A 24,777-nucleotide genomic window follows, 5' to 3' on the forward strand; every position below is an offset into this window, starting at 1 on the left:
AGAGAAACATGGACCTGCTATCATGAGAAAATAAAAAATAAAAAAAGACGACAGGAACAGACCCACATGATAAGAATGCATACTATCAGTCACTAAAATGTAAAAAAAAAAAATGCTTACCTGCAGTTCGGAATAGATGGCAGAATATAATCTAAATGTTGCTATCTGAATTAATGAATGTCTGAGGATAGTGCCATCTATTAAAGTCATTCAAAAAGCGAAATGCTGTGCCTTTGGTAAAAATCTACTTGTACACAATAATGAGCATGACTAAAATGATCTATGATCTGTTCAAAAGATGTGCTGCAGAGCGTGGATAACTTTGTTAAGTGTTAGACTGATGGATATAAGAATCTACAAAGACATCTAAGCATCAAGGCAGAAAAAACTTACAGTCCAGGCAAGTCAAAAACAATACATGCAACTACTAAGACATACTACAAAAACTGGTTTAGTATGTGTTAGATCTGATATCAAGTCTGGACCATAAAGAAAATGTACAAAAAAGAAAAAAAGAAAACACAAGAAACAGTAAGGCCTCCTCTTGAACTTGAGGGGAGGTGAGCCAACAGGACGGTTTATACGATACCTAGGTTGACCGTCAGTTTGACCCTCCCGCTGTCCAGCTCGAGCCTCAGCGTGTCTGCAGACTCGCGGGACGTGGCGGCCATGAGCAGACCGAACGCCCGCTGGGACATGAAACGGAGGGAGACGTCCTCGGCCTCGGTGTGCATGACGTTCGGAATCACGACTTTCATGTACATGCTGCCATCGTATGACAGGATCGATGCCTCTGCGAGGAAAAGAAGAGAGGAGAAGTTCCATTTTTGAGTCCCATTTTATTTAACATACAGTAAACTTTCAAACATGTGGTAACAAAAGCAATGTGAGGAAGGAGAGGCTGTGTCCAAAACACAGATACCATCATAACAGGACAAAGTGCACCAGTATATTACATATTCTTCAGCTCCTTCTGACAGCTTTGTTTATGCTGCTGAGGAAAAGTGGACCCAAGTTAAAGTTGGAACATGCATGCATGTCCCTTATATTTTATTCATGGGAAACACACACACATACATGTCCCACATGCCCGGTTGCAGCTGCATTCATCATCCACCGAGTGACAGGCGAGTGTCGGGGAGACGCACAAACACGCTGCTCAGTGTGCAAAAAATGAAATCATCATGCTACTTCCCTCCTCCCTGGCAACTCCCCCTTTATAGATGTTGGCTGGTGTCTTTACTCGTGACATTGTGAATTTTTTTTGGGAACTGTAGCATAGAGGTGAAATAGATACAACAATACTGTAGTATATAAACGTCATCCTCACACACAAGCTGTCTTTTTGTAACAATGAGAACAAATAGATCATGGTGGTTCGAAGGCTGCTGGGCCAGAATATTCTGTTCCTTTCTCATGAGCTTGAAAAAAAAAGGAGGAGGAAGCCAGAGCAAGGTTGGCTGTGAAAAAAAGGGGAAGACTGTCAGCAGACTGGGAGCCTCTTGGGGAGAGAGAGAGAGACAGATTAAAAAGGGTATCCAACCATGACATACCTGTTTTGACACCTCAGCTTTTTAAAAGATAAAATAGCCCTGTGGCCTCAGAAATGCACCACCGTTCGGCTGCATCTGGGGAAATGCTGAGGCTGTAGGTGAGAGGTTTTGGAGCATCACACAAGCGAGAGGGGTTGTACCTGTAAACGATGCAATGTCGCATGTCACGTAACGCGTGCTGCTGATTTTTATTTGATTCTTCTGCCTTTTTAAACGAGGTCTACTGAATAAAGTGTAATTTTCAAGTGTAGAAAACTGCTTATCCATGCAAACAGTCATGCATTTTTATGTTATATGCAATAAGTATATGATTGTGCTTCACTTAAGTGTCAAAATTCGTGTGATATGTTGCAAAATTCATATAGAAGCAGCGCAAGATCATTGAAGCGTTCGTCTAGCCAGGCAGTCCACAATCCCACATTCATCTGTGTTGCTTTTGGGGCTGTTGTAAAATCCATTCTATGAACAAGCTGTCGACTGTGTGGGTACAGTAGCCTGGAGGACAGCAAAACCTTGGCTCACCATTGTTCTACTCAATTTTAAATTACACAAGGCTCTCTCCCCTCTTTGTGTCTCCTTCGCGCTGACGCACACACATTAAAAAAAACACCATCACACATCCACACATTCATGCACAGCAGCCCGTCCGCAGACAGATCCACTAACTGACAGAGGCAAGTATTGATTCGTGAGCCAGGTCAGGTCCCAGGCTCACACCAGAGGGAAAAAAACATGGTGAGTCAATCTGCAGCTCAGAAAACACAAAGAGACAAGGAAGGACGTGAAAAGTGGCCTATAAAACAAACTGTGATGTCCACTCTGGCGTTTAAGCAGACTTGGCACAGCGTCCTGGGAAAAACTAGCTCTGAAAACTGGTTCAGATGTTTGTAGCTTTGAGAATTTGATATTGGGATTGAAACTTTTTTTAAATTGTAACATCTAAAACAGACTTAAACGAAATGTCTATTATTTGTCCCCACTGTATGTAATAATAAACCACTGGGAGCCAACAGGGGGCAAAAATAAACTTATATGGGCATAAGTTATGGGCATGCCACACTAAAAGTCCACTAATGGTAATTTAGCATGTTAGTCATTAGTTTTAATGAGGAGCAGCAGGATCGTACAAATGGGAGGAGGAATGCTATCCATCCAATGGTTGTCAAAAAACGTACTTAAAACCACCAAGGTCAACCTCATGGTGGTGCTAGATGTTGAGTCAGGGGATCACCAAAGTGAGCTGAGTTCGTCCTCTAATATTTGTACAAAATTTCATGGATACCCATCCAATAGTTGTTGAGACCAACCCATCAACCAACACTGCCATCCATAGAGCCACGCCGCTAGCTTCCCTTAAGCTTAACTTCCAAATGATCTTGTTTCTTTACTGTGGTGATAGTGATAGTGATGAATTTTTCATGTCTTTTGTCCCTCTGAACAGTTCCAACATAGGGCTCGTACATTATTGAGTGCACCTTCATTTTCTCTCTTTAACTGTTCACATACACACATTTTTGACCAAACTCTCCAAGATCCTGCAAACACAATATGCAAGTCTGTTGTGGGATCGATTTGCCCCCCTTTAAACATCTTTAGCTATTCATGGTTGAAAAATACCCTCAACCTGTCTTAAGAGGCTGCACAAAAACTTTCCTAACCAGTTTGCCAATATGCTCGACTGCTCCACAGTCACCAGAGTGCTATGGCTTTTTAAGCAAGAAACAACAAATTAGCAGCCAATTCCAGAGTCTGTTTTTGGTGCACAGCATCCTTTTTGGGGCAAAGTAGTCCCCATCATGTCTAAGTGTCATCGATCAATCTCAGCTGGGATTGGCTGTGTTGTAGTCAAATGGATTTTTATTGTCTGAGAGAAGAGAGGGACGTCTTTGGTTGACTGCAGTTCAGTGTATATTATTCCCACTGCACGTCTCTCTGCTTTGAGTGGCAGAACACCAAAACAGAGAAAAGGCTGAGTTTATTTTGAGGATGTCCAGTCGGTTCATTTAGAACCCCTGAGGGAAGGTTCAAGAAGAGAGAAAAGGGAAATCTCTTGAGATTTCCAGCAGTGATTGACATGAGAGAATCAAGTCATCTCCCTCACGCTGTTCCTCACTGGTCGAATATATCAAAACATTAAAGACACAAAGAAGAAAAGCAGAAATAAGGTGAGTATTCAAAGATTTCAACAATATCCTGCTTGTCTTTGGCCACCAAATATGGTCATTTCTTATGGTTGACAATATATATAAAATATTGCAAATTTTCCTGGAGGATCTGAGTCAGTGTGAAGAGGTACAAAAACACACCTGCAGCTGTAGCTTTAACTTTGTTGGACATCGACTCTTTATTCCCCTCAGTAGTGTCCTTCTTTCTAGGTTTATACTGGTGGCCTGCATACAGCTCTGCAGTGCTGAGCACACCTTCTTACAAGACAAATCCAAAGTGACACACTTCCATGGTTTGTAGTAAACAACTTGCCTTGGCCACACTGAACTTACAGTGATGTTTAAATAAGTGTGGAAAGCTTTATAGCTGCTCCAGTCAGTCCTTTTACATTTACAATTGTGCTGCTGCGTGCAATGTGAAAAATGTTGCTTAGAATTACAAACCCACAGAGAATTATCACCTGCAGTTCACCTCAGCTCCAAGGAGCGCTTTAGCGTCTTTTATTTTAATGTTTTGGATTTTGTAGCTTTACTTTTTTGGTTGAGTCTCACCGCGCTTGAGTTGGCGACTAGTTGGTGAACATAGTGGTGCAAATTAATGCTAATGTTGCTCTGCTGAACATGTAAAAGACACACATCATTCTCTCTCTCTCTTCTATATCTTCTTAAGGTGATGATATGCCATTGTTGTGTCTACAGCTTGTTGTGCTGCCCCCCGAGTGGCCAAAAAAATCAATTAATGCAGGTTTAAAGGATAATTCAGTAAAAAAGTAATTGCTGAGGTCTGGGGACACAACAACATCGATAACATGATCAGACAGGCTGTAAACGAGCCAGCAGGTTGACTGATTATCTAAACCTCTATTTGGAGGCAAACTGAAAGTGCACCCAGTTATAATGTTGGTAATAATCTTTCATTTGCACGTGAAATAAACACAATAATTTACACCGCCTACGCAACTACACAGTAAGTACAGCGGGTCAAAGTTGAAGTTGGTGGACAGTTTAGGTAATAATTTTACTGTTCGCCTTTGCTTTCACTTTCAAATAAGTTCAGCTAACCTGGAGGGTTTGTTTAGAAGTAGTCTAAAAGTTTGTTGAAAAGTTAAGTCTCCCAAGTTTCCAGCTGTTTATTTGTCTAACTCAGGTATCACAGCAACATCAGTATCATGTAAAGCCTAATCACAGCTCCTAAAGCAGCGTCAGAGCTGTAAAGAAGTGAAAGCAAACAGCTGAACCAAACTTCACTTTACATTTGTAGAGAATTAAACATCAGGCTCTGCATAAGAGAAGACTGCTGCTGTGATTATAGTCATTCATACCTAATGTAAAGCTAATAACGGGCCTCAGCAGGATACTGCAGATGCAACCACAGCATGTGTGTGTGTGTACGCGTGTTTAGACGTGTATGCATGCACAACACGATATCTATGCACCTACAGTCTGTGCTGCTCTGTAACTTGGTATTTCTTAAGAGAGATATCAGCAGCAATGAGGATGTCATTTCAGATGGTAATTAAGCTGCTACTTGTCAGTGTGAGTGTGTGTTTGTGTTTGTGCATGTGTGTGTTTTCCAGCAAGGCCCGCACTTTGCATAATTAGCAGTCCAATTGAAGCAGAAGATGGAGGAGGAGGAAAGCTATTAAGTGAGAGGCTTCACAAATATTCAGAGTATAGAGGAGGGAGTACGCTTGTCAAATCTCTTCAACACACACACACACAAACAAACACACACAGACACACACATTAGTCCTGTTCAAACTCTGAAATCTGTTTTCTTTCTCTCCGTTTCTCTCTCAGTCCCCATTATTTACTTGCCTTGGCTGTAACCGTGTAGGATTATCTCATCTTTTTTCCCCCTAACAGAGTGACATGTCTTTGTTTTGATAAACAAACCAACAAAGGCCTTGACTGTCATTGTGGTGTTTCATGTGAATGCCTGTCAACCCTTCTCCCACACCCACAAACACACACACACACACACACACACACACACACACACACACATTTCAGAGTCTGCTGTCAACAATCTTTAAAGTTCAAAAATCACATCCTCTTCCTGACAGCAAGGATAAGGACATCGATAAAGAATCTTACAGGCACTAAATGTGTCTTCGTCTCCTTTGTGTGTGTGTGTGTGTATATATACACATCGTGTGTTTGTGTGTTTATCTACAGTACAGTACAGTGTTTGTGTACTATGTGTATACACACTGAGGCAGTAGGAAATGCCTGCACTCGACAGAAGAGGCTCTTGGCTGTGGACGTTATCCACAGTAATCCTCACCACGTGATTCACTCTGGAGACACACAGGCAAGCGCGCGCATGCACACACACACACACACACACACACACAAATTAAGTGCAGCTATAACACAGGAACATCAGACCAACCAAAAATACCCCAACAGACTACACTGTACTTTTAAAGGCATACTCCAGTCAAATAATCCAAACCATGTGTGAAAGAAAACCACTTACAGTAAATAAAACACAGAGAAATACATTTTAAATACAGGGATGAAAAAAAAACGAATTTAACAGTGTACACATTAGACAGGAAACATCAGTAGTCACACCTCCAAAGCTTCATTCATTCAGCAGCAGCTCTTAGTCTGTTTTTACAGTAAGTAGTAAAATGTATCTGAAGCAGAAGGACTCCTGTTTAAATGTACTCTTTAAGTATGCCTGACAGCAGGATAGCCAATATTTGTATGCCCCAAAAGCACAAAATGACCTTCAAATATCACTGGGGGTTTTAAAGGGCTGTTGAGTCAATGATTACTTAACCTAGTGCTGACATAAATAAATCGTATGGCTTGTTTTCAATGTCAAAATGTACATTTCCCATGACGACTGTGTTGTCATGTTATTTTGTGAGAAAATCCTACTTAAAGCTACATGTTTTTGACACAACAAGCTCAAAACACAGCCGTTGTTAAGTTGTTATGGCTAACGTGTTAGCAAACAATTGCATATTTACACACATCCAGCAGACACAAAGCAACGTGTGGGTGGATGTAAATAAAAAAAACTCTATTTCCTTTAAAGTCCGTTTTGGTCACCATCAACTCCCGACAAAAACATCTGGCTCTATTTAGATGGTCGACTTTCATCACTAACTAGCTGCTAACTTTGCTGTCTGGTATAAGCAGCACTAGCTAGCGCACAGTTTATCAGAACCTTCTTGCTGAAAATGAAAATGCAGGGAATGGCGGTTTATCTACTAGTGAGCTCTTTTATATTAAACACAGTCATCTGATGGATTGTTAAAGTACTGATAGGTTGAACGAAGACAAGTAAAATAATGTAACCATGTGGTTTGATAACATGTACAGTCTGTGTTCACTAGTTTTTTTTCCCCATTTCTTTTTAATCTCCTTTTCTTACTTTTTTCCTGTAATGGACACACAGTGCCCTGTAGAGAAACCCTAAAATGTAAAACACAATGCTCAACCCAGATTTATAGGAAATAGCACAAGCTAAGCACTTTGAAGAATGGCATCCCCTTCAGACAGTAAAACTCAGGGAGAGGTCAGCACACTCACGGGGATTATCAAATATTCTGCTGTGTTCAACCTAAGCAGGCCGAGATGAATTTATCAGGATATCAAAAATCACAAGGGGTGATGTAGCATCAATATGAAACAGTAAGCGGTTTTGTGCATCAGACATATTGAATAGGCTTTACACAGGGATGAGGTAAATCCGTGGAGCTTTATCAACATGTGACAGATATAATCAGTATCCGAAACAAGCCTGTGCACATTAAATTTCAAGTATGATTTTGTAATGGACATCATACTGTGCTATTTATTCTTGCTGTATTCTAGGCCAGGAGCAACAAAGTGATTGAATCATTCCTGCGGTGTTGTCGGCTTGATCCCACCGCTGGTAGAACTGTTGGAATTCCTCAACAGTCTCTCTAAGGTATGGGTAGCTACACACACGGGCACACAGGGGTCACTCTATACAACAATTTGGAAAGCCTAAATACATTAACCTTCATCAGTGGTGCACAGAATCTCAAAGAGGCAGAGGTGGAAAAATAAAAGTGTGTCACCTCTAATGTACACAGGGTTAGCATTACAGTGGGAGTTATATCTAGGTTGAGGGTACCTTTTTGCCCTCAAGTGGCACTTGAGCCAAACAAAAGGGCACTTTGGGGGCACTTGGAGTAGCCAGAGGCTCATTCAGGCCTGCAAGGGTAAGTTGAGGGGGCACCTCGGCTGCGACTTTGGAGCAAATGTGAAGAATGGGAGTGCCCCGTTAAGACACAGACATATACTGTTAAAAAGAAAGTTGGTTATAGAAGAACACTCCAGTCTGTAATCTGGCTGCAGCATCGTGAAAATAAACAAATGTTTTCTGCATCTTCTACAGTACGGGCCACTGGGATTCTCTGCTGGGTGTGTATGTATGAGAAAGAGAATTTGTTGATAAAGTAAGTTTGATTTATGGTTTTGCCCTTGGCTGTGCCTTCAATTGTTGTTGCATCAGGCAAGGGTGGATAAAGATACGCTGTAAATGTACTTAATGTTGTTGTGTTTGTTTTCAAGTATTTTCATGGCTGTTTTCAGCCTTTATCAGACATCAATAGCAGAGAGATGGCAGGAAAGGGAAGGAAATGAGGGGAGAGAGAGCGAGAGACGGGCAATGATGTGAAACAAACAGCACTGGTTGGACGCAAACTGGGAATGTTGCAGTTCATGGGTAGCCCACTAACCCCTTGGCCATCAGTGCGCTGCATGTTAGCGTGTTTTCTATGTGTTTGGGAATGAGGAATGAGCCTAGCTGTGGCAGTACAACTAACAGTATCTTTGCAACTTGTAAGATTTGAAATATATGTATGTTGGGAGATAGTGTGGGGGAAGAGCTTACTGTTTTCCTATGGGTTTACTTTGTCAGATTTTTTTGAGTCCTTGTAGCACGAGAACTTTGATCTGCCTCATTTCCAGCAACTCTAGCAATATGTTCAACAAACGATACAGCCTCGTACGGCTGTAAAACTCCTCCGCATCTGGCATACTGAGCTGTACCTCCTGTTCAGTGTTTAAACCACTGAGTATGCAAATTAAATTTACAGTGGCTACCTTTACCGGACTCGGAAAACACCTCTCCTGTAGCTGCCTGATGCTTAGTCCGACACGGTGGTGTTTGTGGTTAAGTGGCATAAAAAGCACCACTGTATGTTGAGCTGTAACAAGCTTTACCCTCATGAACTCAAAACCCACTGCTATCCGTGACTCTCATTGTTACAAAGGAAACTCTCAAACTCAGATAGAGAAACAAATGTGCAGTGTGCACACCTGCATGCACGCCCAACCAGTGAACCACAGCACCATCAGGGGGCAGCAAAGTCAAAGACAGCCAGCTGCTGTTGACACCAGCCTCTCATTTGACTTGTTGGGGGATAAACAGGGTGGAAGGATGTGGAAGGGTGGTAACAGGAGCAAGGGATGGAAAAAGAAGAAAGAAGGAGGTGCCTAGAGGCAACCACAAAGAAAAAAAACAAAAAATGAGAAAACAAAAAATGTATTAAGAAGAAAAGAAGCAGGCAGGATATGAGACCAAAAGGAGATGAATTGAATAAGTAGTGGGTTAAGGTGAACCTATGGGAAAAGCAAAATAAAGTAACTGTGCAACATGGTAGACATAGAGTCCTTGAATATGTAGCAAAACAAACAAGTCAACAAACTCTGTCGTCTCTGTGTCTCTTGATGCATGAAAATACTATTAGAAAATGCAAATTCATGCTACATGCAATCACAGATACTACTGTAAACCCCAGAGAGGGTAAGGTACCATCTCCAGCAGGGGAGTATTCTGAATTTCTTTGCCTTTTTTTTTTTATCTGAAAATCAGTCTGTCTCTCTGGGAACTCTCCTCCCTGCTGCCGTGAGAGGTTTGGAGACTTGTCAATTTCTCAGATGGCCGAACACTGAAAGCTTGATTTCCTCTAAGTGTTCTCTCTCTCTCTCTCTCTCTCTCTGTGTGTGAGAGAGCGAGTGGGAAAACCACACAGAGTGTTTGCGTGCAAGTGTGTGTGTTGGAGAAAGAAAGAAAAAAAAGAAAAGAGAACCAAATGAGACACAAGACACAGAAAGCAGGGGAAGATGGATGCAGCACATTCCCATCCTCCCCATTCTGCATAGTGTGCCACAATGAGAGTCAGGGTTTACATAACCCAGCACAGCTCCTAAGCACACATTTAATTACAAATGGGGATTAGGGAGCAACAGCATAATGTTCTAAGCAGCGAAAAAACAGAAACGAACAGATCGTTTTAAAGTGCAGGAGAGTCTGTTCTTCTCCCGGGTAAACATTGTCAAACAAATCCCCGTCTCTCCACCGCTGCCTCGCTGGCATTTTCAACAATTCAGTCAACAGTTTGTACTTCTCCCTCTCCATCTATCATCTACTACATCAGCCTTTTCTTGTTCCTTTCGTTTTCACGCACTGCAGGAATCTGTGGAGCTGAGTTGCGTCAGGCACTACTGGCATACTGTTCCAGCACAGGAGGACGACTGTCAGCTCGCCATGAGTCTGTCTCCTGGCGCCGGAGGCAGGGAACACCATCTTTAATGGCAGGCAACTCAAATCTCCTCGCTAGGAGAGAAGAGGAGAGGAGGGGAGAGGAGAGGACATTTCACTCTGTATTTCTTCTGCATGTGTTATGGGAAATTACCACAGCTGGCATCCACCAGAATTAAAATTCAATCTACGTGACCTCCAATCACTTAGGACCTTCTCTCTGCAAAACCATCATCTCAGCAAATGGAGAGGGAAAGAATAAGAGGATAGTGAAATAAGGATGAATCCATTTCAGGGCGGGGGGGGGGGGACCCTTGCCCAAGTCTAAGTATTGTGCCCGTAGCCGAACTGCAGAACTCTGCTCAAGAAAACATGCAACACGCTTGATAATGCGGAAGATAGCAAACTCATTATTCTGCTTAATCCAATGATTATTCAACAGCGAGGCAAGCAAGGTTATAAGACAAATGGAACAAAGTCGAGATGGGGAGTGAATACAGGGGCCTGTTCTTTGTTTGTTGGGACCGAGAAACATAAAGAAACGCAGGCTTGGGCACTTTCTACACCTGGCACAATACAAGCACGTTTCAGCTTCAAATGAAACCGGATTAATTTAGCATGCTCCTGTAGACTGCAAAACAAGTCGAACACACACACACAGGCACACAAAATCTCAACAGGCAGGCTTAGGTATGTATTTGTGCAGCTATGTATGCACCATGAGCTGAAGAAAAATGAAACTGTAGTCATGTAAGAGCAAAAAGCTCAAACAGGACAACACATTCACTTGAATGCCCAGATTATTGTCGTGCATTTTTATTTCATGCTTGTGTAATTCAACAATCTACGCATTTAGGGCTGGATTTTGAGCGCTATTGTAGAAATCTTTTGAGAATGAGCGAGACATAAAACAGAATCCACAGCATGGATCAGATGTGTGCATGTTTTGACATCTACCTATTGTTTTCAGAAGCTCAGCATGCACTGAAATTTTCAAGTAGTGTGTCAGCGGCCCTTTGACACATCCATTCTATACTTAGTCGATTTCTGGCGTCATTGTGACTGCCGACGCCTTTCAAGACATGAGGACTTACAAATATAGTATTTTTCCCTGTGAGGATATATACTATATTCATCATTCAGCTTGATATATGGCGACATATTCGTATGTATTTCATGTCTAGGAAGTATAGGCCTGTCAATCATGCTTGTTAGCTTGTTAGTTACATCCCAGAAGAGGAAGCAAGCATTTCCTGTGTTGAGAAAACAGGACAGGTGATTTATCTTGCTGCATTCACCCACACAGCGAATAGATAAGAAATGAAGTATCATTGTCTCGCTGGTCTCTAACAGTCCTAGACATATTATTTTCACTCTCTAAATCGAATATATGTAACATGAGTTGTAATGGTGAACTGCAGGTGCAACTGCTGCTGCTGCTTCAAATCTACCACCTGCAGTGCCCCACAGAGGCATCACGGAGGCATCATGTGCTAAATGATGCGAATCAGCTACCACATCCAGAGCCAGTGAGCCTTTACGGTTGGCCTACGCGTATTGAAACCTCAGACTACATATTTTAAAGCAAAGGGTATGAAGTCTAACTTAATCTATAAACATATTTTTCATTTCATCTGCTTAAAAAGATGTATAGGTTATCAAATACCAATGCATCCCAGGGCCTCCAGCAGGAGGAGGGGGCGGATTTGCAAAAAGGGGGCCAGTCAAAAGGCAAAAGATCCAAATGTATAGGTTATCATAGCAGTCATTTTGTAAATAAAGCCAAGAATAAAGCAAATGCTTTTAAAAAAGGTGAAATATATGGCTGACAAATACTGGGTTGAAAATCTATACCTCACATGCTTTGAAATCCGCTGTCCTGCTTTACAAGGCTGATCACTCAACCATTCTTCGCGCTCATCTGTCTCCATTCATAACCAACGCCCCCTGTTGTATTTTCAACCTCCTCCTCTTTTCTCCATTTTCCTTGTCTTTCCCGTCCTCCATTTTACCGCCCCCCGCGCACCCTTCGGCCCTGCGTATGTATGCGAGCACTGGCCTGTTAGTCAGGGGCAGACCTTGAAGTGTCATTTTCTCTGTCTGCTGAGATAAATGCCCCAGCAAAGGTGCTTATCACCACGTTTACGGTGAGAAGTGGGGCTGGGAAAAGACAAGGGCGAGAGAGAAAGACGAAGGTGAAAGGCAGCTACAGTACAGTGGGCAGGGAGAGTAAGGGAAGCGGCATAGATTTGTGGTGGATTTTTTTCAACTGTTATCCTTCCTTGAAAAAAGAAAGGGAACCAAAGACAGAAACACAAACGCAGATGTTTTCTACAAATTCAGCTGTCTGGTAGGGGGGGGGAAGAAGACGATGAAACCTTTTTCACTCTAAGTGACAGAGCTATGGGCAGCGCCGAATGCTAAATCACGATTCCTCAGCTTCTACAGACTTCCTCACCCCTCCCTCTCTGGGTGGATATCAACTTCATGATAACACAGGGAAAGTATCTGGAAGGCTCCAGTTGTACATCTCATTCTATCTCAGTCAGTGACAATGGCTTTCTCCAAACGCCAACAGCTGAAACATTTAAAAACTGCTGAAAGGTGAGTGGCTGTGCAGCGTGTGGACTCAAATAAGCTGCATGGTTATCAAGCGATGTTATTTTATTCAAACCAAATTGTCAGCCGTTAGACGGGAGCTTTTCCATGCATGCACCAGCTCATCCTGCCAAACCGCAATATGACCTTGCAGACGGAGACGCAAACATTCACTCGGTCTTCCTTATTTAACAATCATAGAAGAACCACTGGCTCTAAGTTCTATCTTACCATGATTTAGACACTTTGACAGGTCAAAACCAAATGGATGATGTCTGTTTAATGCCAGCCATTTCCCTTCAGGTTAATTTAAGCACTTTCAAAAAGTGTAGACACAAAAAATACCAAGTAAAAAGTAGTTTTCAAGGATAAACTAAAGCACCATTTCTTGACTGGTAAAGGTAAATGCCACAAAATTGATAGACAACCTTTGAACAATGTTGTTAAAAACTTGTAATGGTCCCTGACGATGTCAGAGTGATGTCATTAGGATTATCTTGGCTTGGGCTAGGAGACTATGAATGTATAACAGAAAACCTGCGTTACAAACTGAAGGTGTGCAGTTTTAAAAAAAAGGGACAGGGAGGCTCTAATGAAAGACACAATCAAGCTGAATTGTGGGAAATGGTGAGTCCAAAATATCACAATTTAAGATGATTAATTATGTGATGACAGCATCACAGCATCACATAGGTGTACAGCCAAAAAGTCCAGTAACAGCTAAGTAAGTGAACCTTGAGTTTAGAACTTTTTTCACAATTTAGACCAATTTACGCTCAAGTAGTTCCACTTGTGCTAATTGCTCCAAATTTCAAGTCATCTAGACGTCATCAGATATTACAGCTACATACAGTAAAGCTGAAATATGAGAATAAAATGCTAAACCACTCAACCTTGGGGTGAGATTAAAGATGCAGCAAGATCAGTATAGATTAATACACAACATTGCGTGTAAGTATATACAGTATGTGTGTGTGTGTATATATATATATATATATATATATATATATATATATATATATATATAAAGATGGCTTTTAGCATATCTGAGGATCTGACCTCATCTAAATACAAATGGATCTTGAAATGTTATTTTCTTAAATTGGGTGCAGAGATGGGGCAGTGGGAGTCCCCATTGGTTTGGAACAACATTTGTCATATGTCTGCCCTTATTCCCATAATGCCCCATACTTTTCAGTCCTGTTAACAATAGACTCATAATTGTGAACAGCACAATGTGCTATAATTATGGCAGCCAAATTAGGGATTATTCATAGACTCTGCATGTGAATGAGGGAGTGCAGCATATGAAGGACTATTGGTAACAGCTTGATGAAATGGTGAGGTGCTGTTAGTGCTGTGGTCTCATCACCCTGAGGTAGGGTTGGGGCGACAGTAGAAATGTGTCCACTGGTAGAGACTTGGCAATACTGTTTCCACCGCGGGAGCTGTCTCTGCTATATATATGAAAAATAAAGCATTTTCTTGAAAAAGCTCTCTCAAGCATAACCCAATGATAAAGGAGTATAATGTTACACCCAGGTTACAATTTGTAAATTTCCCCGCTGTGGGATTGATAAAGTCTAAGTCTAAAAGAGTCTAAGTCAAGATTCCACGTAGGACTGGTAGGTAGCATCAATGTCATCCACTCTCTGTTCTGCCATCACTACCTATAATTAAACCGTGAAAGCCACTTGGAAACCCATTATTTCACTGTGAATGAACGTCGAGCAAAACGAGCAGGTAATTGCATGGCGTGTGTGTCCTGGTGTTGATTGATGTGATCACGGCGTTTATGAGTTCAGGCAGAAATGTAATGATACGCGGAAAAAAAACAACAACGTACGTCTAAATTCTTACAATAAGTCAATCAATCAATCAAACATATAAATAAATGTGACTTAAAATTGAATTGAAGAAAATTAAACGAATAAAACAACGTATCAACCATTGGAAGTTAAGAAACTTTAAACATTAAACATTAAGAAGGAGGAATCCAGCTCTTTAATGAGGGACTTCACCACTGATCCGCGGTGGACTCACTTCCAGCCATTAGCTCAGGCTCAGAGCCATCACTCCTCCTCTCCAGTGACAGCAGGGAAAACACAGGCACTTACTGTATTTGGGCGGTGGCATCTTGTCAGGGAAAATGCAATATGCATTAGACACAATCCAATCTGTCTCCAGTGGATTGGCGCATGGTGTGTGTGTGTGTGTGTGTATGTGTGTGTGTTTGTTCCTGACTGTGTATCTGAGTCTGATTGTGTATGTGTGTGTGTGTAGATGCAGCAGAAAGACAGAAAGAGGAGAGTCTCAGTGGGATCGCTCGGCGCTGGGCTGGCACACCGTCAGACAAACACACTTCATTACAGGCCTATTTACCTGATTAACTGGGCTACTTTATCAGCTGCACAGCACTCTGGAACACACGACTGTCAGCAACACCCCGGCTCCGTAAAAGCTCCCCTCCCACACCCACACAAATAGCCCCACACACACACACAGTTTACAAACACAAAGCCTGACTTACTGACTGGCCGTCCGAATGACTGACTAGCTTGCTGAGTCGAGGCAGCGCGCATGAATTCCTGTCTGTCGGCAGAGTCAGCGGATGACATCAAATATACCTCCTTGTAGTCTTGAATTAATGTCACCTCTCGCAAGTGAGACTCAAAAAAACGACCTGAATAATTTGTTGTACTTGAGTTTTCCTTACAGGGAATAACGTTTGGGTAACCTTTTCATGTAATGGAATGTAACAATCAAAAAGGAATAAAGCCTCGAGCTGCCTCCCAAAGACGAGAGAGAGGACAAAGCCCATCTTGAAACATTATCATTACAAGAAGGTAATGATTTCCTTTCCCTTTGCTTTCGGTGGATCTGACTTTAGGCTATTGGAGAAGAATATCATTTTCCAGCATCACTTTTTAAAGTGCTACACCGGACTTGACCTGTTTTCCTGATTCAGCTCAATTAGCAGTGCTTTTGCAAGTTACAAAAACAACCTTTTCACACAAATTAAATTTAATCTGGCACAGCAGACAACAATACAATGGTTACAAAAATAAAGAAACGACATACCAATTCCACAAGCCTCTTCATTCTGAGGGCAAAGGGGTGTAAGGGCAAAAGTTTTTCCCATGTTAACACATGTGCACAGTGTTGTATTTTAAGCAAGCAGCTTGTGCCTGTTGGGGCTGCACCGAGCCAGGCTGCCCTATTTGAATTCAGATCACAGGCACACAGGTTTTTGGCAGGGTTACGCTTCCGGTCACAACCCAGATAAGAAGGGGTCTATCGGGACCAGGGCCGCGGTATCATACACCTGCATGAGGGATTGGCACTGCCTGGCTGGTACGAACACACATACACACACACACACACACACACACACACACAAACTCAAGTGTTGGCAGTCATAAAAAAAGGTGTTCTTAATCATGTGAAAGGATGCAAATATGTGCACGGTGCAGACACAGAAACATATGGTCATACAAAAACAGTATGGTATTCATTGCTTTTTATACATCATATTCACTATGTGCGCATATCCATAATTCACACACACACACACACACACACAGTGGCTGGCTCCCATGCTGACACTACATCTGTTTGTGTGATACCACGGCAGACCTCTGATCACAGGTGCTGTCAGGTCTCATGGGCTGGGTTAAAGAAGACATGCCAAACAGAGGGGGAGTGTGTGTGAGAGAGAGAGAAAGGGGGATAAACAGGGAGCAGCAGAAAGGAAAAGAAAGGGAGGAATTTCAAGACAGCGAGTAAAAAAAGAGACTCAGAGTAAAAGGAGTCACACCAGAGATAAGAGACGGAATCATCTGTATACTAAACCTGGCACAGATACCAGGTAGAAAAACGGAGCAGACAGGAGCGCTGTTGTCTGTTAGTTGTCGCCTTGTACGATCTTTGATCTCCTCAAACAGTCTAAAATATATGTCAGGTTGCATTTTCGTTCTGGTAAACAGAGCAGGAAAATTGCTGGCTTTTTAGCTCCCTGTGGAAGTGAAGAAATTGCACAGAGCGATGTGCTCCGTTCAATACAAATAAGATGAAATCATCTTGGGACATTCATTTCTGATGATTCCATTATTTGAGTGCAAAAAATATCATTAGCTCAGAATGCACTGAAGTTACTTCCATGAGGCATGGGAGCCTTCTAAAGTTATATAAAATCAGCAATGGTTCACAAGGATGAGTTTTGCACCCTTGGTACTGTAGAAAAATACAATACCATAGAGCAACACATGCTCTTAGTATACCAGCGAACACAATTATTTTACCAACATATTATTAACAACATTTTGTATTTATTAGTTTATTTGTCAGGGACAATGCAAAAAACATTGTAACAGGTCCTAATAAAATGATAAAGATGTGTTGCATATAGGATTTCTAACCAAGGCTAATTGGCCACCAATGTCCGTGGTTAGGCCGCTATATGTATAAAATATCAGAACTGATTATGGTATTTATAATCTAACATTCAAACTGCCAAGATGTGCCCTGTTTGGCACAACAAGTAAAATATACTTATGGATATTATTTGAAAAAAAAATGTTGTGATAGGGATGTTGCAAGTCGATGGTGGGGGGGAAATGAGGAAAGAAAAATAGCAAACAAACACAGATGTTGTACTTAATCGAGCTGGCTCTAATAGACGTGTCACCAGAGGAACGTTACAAGTCTAAGGCCATAGCCAGGATTTTGGAAATACTGAAGTCACAAGTCCCCCCCAAACCAAATTCTCTAAATTTTACTTCACTTATTTAGAATTTTCATATTTTACTTATTTAATTGTTCATTTATATTTTCTGTAAAACGTGTTCCCCAACATGGAGGTCTAAATTATTTTCAAAGCTTTCTCTACACCTGTTCAATGTACAGCAATTCAATACAATTGCCCGCTTTAAATCCTACCTTTTAAGACGATTATATTGTTCAGTTTTTGTTATATTTCAATTAAATTAACACCTCCATGACAGAAACTGGACATTGACAGTCAGTAGAACAGTTGTATTTGATTGCATTAGATTGTGCAGGTGTACCTAATAAAGTGGCCACTGAGTGTATATTGATTTTGTTGATATAAGAGCTCTCTGACTTCAAGAGTTCATAGATGGAAATGCTGATGTAATGTAACAAATACTTCAAATGCCTCCCAAGGAAATCCATTTGACTTGAATAATATCACAAAAAAAGTGCAGGTGGGTGTAGGCTGATCTCAACAATCTGCTTTGATCAAAGACAGACAAAAGAGCATATTTACATTCACCATTCACAAGTCACCAGCAAAGGCCAATCAGTGTAATGTAAATGTATAACCTTTGTAACACTTCCCGGGAGAGCACTGATCTCTATCATTTCACCCCCATCTCATCATACAAGCTCAATTCTCTGTTGTACCGTATAGCGTACTTGAGATCAATAGCAGGCGCCATGTGTGAATACATCTCCTCCTCTGTTTTTTTTGTTTTTTTTGATGTTGTCACTAGGGAGCTTCAGGAGCTGCTCAAAAGCATGGGGGAATAGGAAAATACACTATTCTACCGGCATGACTAATGATATTCCTTTCGTTCCGAAGTGTTGCACATTTATTGAGAAAAAAAGAAAACACCACGCGCCATTTCAAGCCCAGCGTTTCAAATCAAAGCCATTTCTTCATCTCATGGGCTGCTGTTTCTGAAGCAGACAAGAATTAGCTTCAAATATATTCTACTCGAGAACAAGTAGTCCTTAGAGAATATAGAAGCTAATGAAACCAGACTCATTTGTACATTCAGTTTGCCAACATCCGGACGTTGTGCTTATCAGACTGTGACCTCCCATGTGAAGGTTGCAGCTGAGGGTCACACAGACAGAATGAGGTGGACAGCTCAGTTCAGATGAGCTCTTGTTCACAAGTGATGGTGGAGACGATGAAAGTGACTGCTGAAATAAAGCAGGCTTTTGATTGTAGCAGAAGGGAGATGGTACCGAGTGACTGGTGGTGGAGAAGAGGGAGCTCCAAAATCAAAGCTCTCAATTTACTGCTCAGTCTTCTTTCCAAACCCTTTACCTGCGGTAAAAAAACAAAGAAGAAGAAACAAGATAGCTGGCACAAGCAGCAGCCCAAGATGAGATTCCTCCACGGGGTGGCCGGCTAGTTCAGCAAAACTGAGGGGGCTCCGGTATCGAGCTGCTGTGCCTTTTGCACCGACAGGAGCTCTAGCGGAGGTGGCTCAGGATGGTCAGGCCTGACCACAGAGCAGACCCAGAACACACTGGAGGGATTACTGATCCCTCCCACAGGTAGAGCTGGAGGAAGATACAGGGGAAAAGAACATCTAGGCTGCTCTGTCCACACTGTTTCCGCTAAGAGCCTGACCTTGATAAGTGTCGAGAAAAGGCAAAAGAATAGATGACGAATGGATGGATGGATGGAAGTTAAGGCCCAAAGGATGCTCTAAAAAACGTTTCTCTAAACTTCAGTCTAAAGGAAATTATACTTTTACGACTGCGTCTGCAACTTATTGCTCACTTCTGGACTAACAACAACCATTATTGTCAATTGTTTAATCTATAAAATGCAAGACATTAAAAACAAATCTAGAGAAAAGCATCAAGTCCTAGCATTGGAGGATTTGAAATGTACAAATCCAACTTCCAACACTACCTCAATATGTGGCAACATACCTCCAAACAACTTAACTGACTAGGAGGGATTCAAGTAGCATTTGAACCAAGAAACTAAAATCCAGAGGCATGTATTCAGTCAGGACAGCATCAGCAACGTCAGCACATTTTAGCACACTCTCACTGCTGAACAGACTGAAGCTTTGTTCTACAGCTCCAGAGCTGGAGGGCTACCCTGCGGTCCCTTGGGTTGTCACCCAGCTCTCACTGAGGTGCAGAGGTGCGACCATTCAGAGATCGGTTGTGTGGGAGGAAGCAGAAACAGGACAGAAGAAGAAGTGAGGAGGACTGGCTGAGATTGTCTGAGACTGAGAGCGTATGGAGCATTGGGGAGATATGACTTAATGTTTTCTTCTTGTGGGTGGAAGGTCAGTGATGCACATGGGCTCTGTTCGAGTGTTTCTTAGCCAGCCTTCACAGCTGCTCTTTCCCCCCTTTTGTGCTGACACAACACCACAGGAGCGCTACTAAAATAGATGCAACAGATAAGTTACAGCTAAGACAAGGTTAACTCCATCAGACAGCCGAACTTGGCTCCCAGTGGAAGTTTAGCTCTTTAACAACAGGAAAGGAAGTGTACTCTACATTGTTGCAATGCAAAACTAACTTTTTTTATATTACTTATGACTGCGCATTTTCACCATCTATGGTCTACGTCCTCTGAATTTCATGCATTTCCAAAAAGGGGTTATTTATGATTAATTCCTAAACTTTTGCTGTACTCAAGAGTTTAATAAGAAGGAAGTGTTTCAGTCCTTACAAAGCACACAATAGTCTATAACACAGAGCTTTGTCAGTGTAAGGTACATGTTGATCCCTATTCTCTTTTGGCTTTCTTTAATCATTAACAACACATTATCATCCTGCCAGCCTCCTACAGTCACACTCACTGCTGGTTGTAACAACCTACTCTCCAGATACTCATTATTCCTCCTACGAAGTACGTTTCTTTACACACCTCAAGTTCTTAGGAAAGTGCTTAAAGCCCTCTACTGAAGCCAGAAAATCTCTGTAAAATAGAGAAAAAAGTGAAGGACAATCTGAACAATAGTCCGATAACATACCCTCCCACAGCTCGGAGTGTCCCTATCTCTGCCGTCTCATAAAAACTTAATGCGTCCAAGCTCTTAAAACCCAGACAAGGAGAGCCCATTTCACCAGCAGAGAGAAGTTCAATTTCACTGCAGAACCTTCTCCAGCAAAAAAACAGAAAGGCTTCGCTTCTCCAAAGCCACTTGGCAGAAAAGTGAAATCCTATTAAATCTTTCAGCAAAGCTCCATAAATATTGTGCGGGAAGTGTCCCAAGTCACACTTCTGCCTGTCTGCTAAAACAGAGCACTGTCCACTTTCCTGGAAAAGCTATTGTTAGCAGATAGTGGCTACATCACTGCCTTTACAGCCATCTTTAGGATACCAGAAACTTTGTAAAACTACTTCATAGCTGTTGTCAACAGTTTGCATCGTGTAACCGACACAAACATATTGTCAGAAAGAAACACAACACTACTCCAGAAGCACACACTCAAATGGATTTCTTAGCACGTAAAGTGAGTACAGCTGTCCCCTTTAAAAAGCTCTCTACTAACAAATCAATAAGCCCTCTGACAAACCCAATCAGATTTTAAAATCATCACTATAAGAGAGAAAACACACTCTCCACAGAGAAAGGAATGATTGGAAAAAAGTCTCACCTCTGTCACAGGTACTATCCCAGAAGCCTGTTCCAGTACAGTCACAGATGAAGCGGTTCCATCCCTCTTTACACGCTCCGTTGTTCTTGCAGGGGTTGCTGTCGCACTGCTTCCCCGTCACCTTACTACACGAAGACTTGATGCCAGTCACATTCTGGGACTGAGCTATCTGCCGGATGTCCTTGCTGCGTCCGTCGATGAACAGATCCCGGACGCATCCCACGTAGCCGTAGTTGAGCATAGCTGTCCAGAGCTCAGTCGGACGCACCAGGCCCACGCGGTTGTCAGGCAGACCACCCAGATAAAGGTCCCCCTCCAGGTCCAAGATCTCATTTTCTCCGCTGGCTGTGAAAGGGGTCCGGCGGCTGTTAACTGAGATGATGCCTGGAGGAGGAGAAATCCATTATTAAATACCGGCCAGATACGACACTGCAAGAATGTACATGTCAACATGTCACGTAATCTACTGTCATATGCTTTAAAAAAAGACTGCCGGTGGAGTGAGATGTTATCTCTGTTTCTTGTAAAGCAAGTGTCATGTTCTACCAGTTAAGTGGTGACCAGTTATTTTGCTTGCTGACAGAAAAACAGCACTTGCTTCTGCTACATTCCTGAAATAACAGGAACTCCACTGAAACTAGAATTACTGCACTGCGGTTGTATGCCTCCGCCAAAGAGTCAAGTTGCAGTTTACATCCATTGTTGAACTGATTAATGAAGGATTATCATAGATGTATTGGCTAAACAGGTACACATGTACTTCACTTCATGTAAAGATGGATTCTTATGTAGTATAGCTACACAAAATGTGGTGCTTTTGTTTTCTCCTGGCATTTTTTTTCATGCGAAGACATGATGTCACAGTGACTTGGCAGACTTTTGACCTTTTTGGTCAAAAATGTCATCCCTTCATCTTAATTACTGCATCACTTCTTGAGTTATGGCCAAGGTCATTTTGAATCACAGTGACCTTTGACCTTTGAGTCTAAAGAGTAACCAATTCACTGTCCGACCAACTGTGAAATATGGTAATCAATTCTTGAGTTATGGCCAAAAACATGTTTTGTGAGGTCACAATGACCTTGACCTTTGACCCCCAAATTCTACTCAGTTCATCCCTGAGTCCAAGTGGACGTTTGTGCCAAATTTGAAGAAATTCCTTCCAGGCGTTCCTGATATATTGCATTCACGAGAATGGGACGGACAGAAAACATAATGCCGAGGCATAAAAGAGTGACATTTATTGCCCTGAATTTACAGTATTTGGCACTTCCACTATTTTCAGACTGAACAACAAAAATTATATTTTTAAAATTGAATGGGAGACTGACAGCCCCTTTTTTGTTCATCAAAGTGAAGACAGGTGAAAATGATGAATAGATTTTTGGTTATTTTGCAAACCCAAAGCTCTAACAAATTGGAGGTGCTGGCAAACATGAGCAACGAAGTTGTCAAAGAGGCTGACACAAACAGCACAGCACGCCTGCGTTTGTGCTAAGATGTCTAGTCTGAGTAGGTGGAGGTGTAAACCTATATTTGGCAGCCAAAATTGCACTGATCACTGAATTTGTAACACTCTCTTCCGGGGAACTCCATTTGAGTCACAAAGAAAAAAAAGAAAAGCAGTCAGGGGAAAAAATAAACTTTCACCACACAGTACATATTATTCACAGGGTATCCTCCATTAGACAATTTTATCTTTATACATCCATATAACCCCATATTAATCTAGATCTACGTAGGGGTCACATAGTTTAAATGCACTGAGACAAAGCTGATTGGACAAGGTTTATGAATGTAAAACTTCCATATAATTAGCAAAACAAAGAAACACACTTTCTTTTGTGTATTATCAACAGAATTAAATACACTAAATCCAATTGCATTGGCAATGCAAAAGGTGCCGTGACAACAGATTCTCTCATTTATATTCCAAACAGATACAATCACAACACAGACAGCAAATTAAAGGGTGGAATCTGCTGACCTGCTGGCAGGTCTTTTAGCAAACTACTAGTTTAAATTTGCTGAAAATGTAACATACGTGCACACTAATTATTCAAATCATGATCACTTAATAAACCAAAAGTCAAACTTTTCCATGACATATGCATGTACAACTGTAATTAACGTGGCCTAATAATTAGAAATTGGGTTTAACTTCAGATTGTTTCTTCTTGTACAACATTACCTCCGTATCACTCTTTATACAAAGCCCAAATCTAGCTAGCTAGCGTAATATGAGTTCTCACATTTTACTTGTGTTACATTCACCTTGCAGCCAGACAAGAGAGATTCTGGCTTGAGTTCGGTGTGGACAAGAAATTCAATTCACCTGCAACTCCCATTAACATTTCACTCAAGCCACAAGTGTGATTATGCCTGCTCTTAACCATCCCTCAGTCTGGTATCCATATATCTGTCTCATTCCTCTTTTTCCCTGTGAAAATCCTACTTTCTACTCTGCTATCGCACTGGGGGCTGTGCCGGTGATTAATCAAAGCAGCGAGCTCTGACACACGGCTAAATTGGCTGTTCTAACCTGATATATAACACAGGCTGTGGCGCCGACTAACACACCCCGTGTTCTCTGGAGGATCCCACGTAACGCTGAGATTGTGTCAGGTTCGGAGCTCAAGGCAACAGAAGTTTCTAACCCCTTTCTCTAATATAATCTTCTTCTAATACTTTCGCATTTGGCCATGTTTTGAGGTCAGGGGACATACAGATGGGAGGAAGCTAAGGGAAATAGTCAGTAGCTATCTAGAGAGTAGTACGACTTAATCCCAGCAATATATCATGGCTGAAATTAATATAAATAGAGGAAATTTACATCATCCTATGGTTGTGATGCAGGAAAAAGCTGAAATAAGCACTAACATTATTACAACTTTGGTTCTTACAGCTGGTGCAGCTCAAATTGTGTCAGTACATTAAAACCAGCTGAACCATCATTATTAATGTTGTAGAATGGTAAAATTGTGGAGGAAAGGTCATGTGATGATCAAAGACAGCCAATGTAGGATTCATCCTCTTGGGACCATGAATGTCTGTACAAAATGTCGTGGCAATCCGATCCATCGCTGTTGAGATATTTCAGTCTGGACCACAGTGATGGACCGACCAACCAACAGTCCAACATTGCCAACCCTAGAGCCCCACCACTAGCATGGCTAAAAATACAAACTACTTATTGGCTACAGGCTCTCAAATCTGTAATTTTGCTGCTGTTTGTCATTTTAGATTGTAAATGAAATACCTTTGAGTTTGATGACCGAATGAACTCTGTCTGCTATTTGAAAACTCAAGTAGTGACGGGCATGGAGGACGGGCATTTGTAATTATTTTTGACACTTTAGGGACATAACTTCTAGTTGACAAAATAATCAATAGATTAATTGCTGTTGTAATGAAAATTATTGTGGATATTTTTTTTCATTTCATCCCTGAAATGTAGGCTTGAAACAATGAATGATGATACCCACTCACTATAAACTAATACATAGGCTTCAGCAATACTGCAGGAAGTTTGAGGAAGGAA

At 41.6% G+C, this 24,777-nt stretch overlaps 1 protein-coding gene across 2 annotated transcripts in view; it reads right to left on the bottom strand.

Annotated features, from left to right (window-relative positions):
- The window catches only part of LOC139302277 (neurexin-3b), a 256,861-nt gene that overhangs the window by 158,058 nt on the left and 74,026 nt on the right, over positions 1-24,777 (bottom strand). For both annotated transcript variants that reach the window (XM_070925931.1, XM_070925932.1), the window contains 2 exons: positions 21,237-21,620; positions 590-793 (listed from right to left, as the gene is read on the bottom strand). In XM_070925931.1, the coding sequence (XP_070782032.1) occupies positions 590-793; positions 21,237-21,620 (588 nt within the window). The remainder of the gene's footprint in view (positions 1-589; positions 794-21,236; positions 21,621-24,777) is intronic.

The sequence above is a fragment of the Enoplosus armatus genome, chromosome 19 (genome assembly GCF_043641665.1).
Source record: "Enoplosus armatus isolate fEnoArm2 chromosome 19, fEnoArm2.hap1, whole genome shotgun sequence".
Taxonomy (NCBI): Eukaryota; Metazoa; Chordata; class Actinopteri; order Centrarchiformes; family Enoplosidae; genus Enoplosus; species Enoplosus armatus.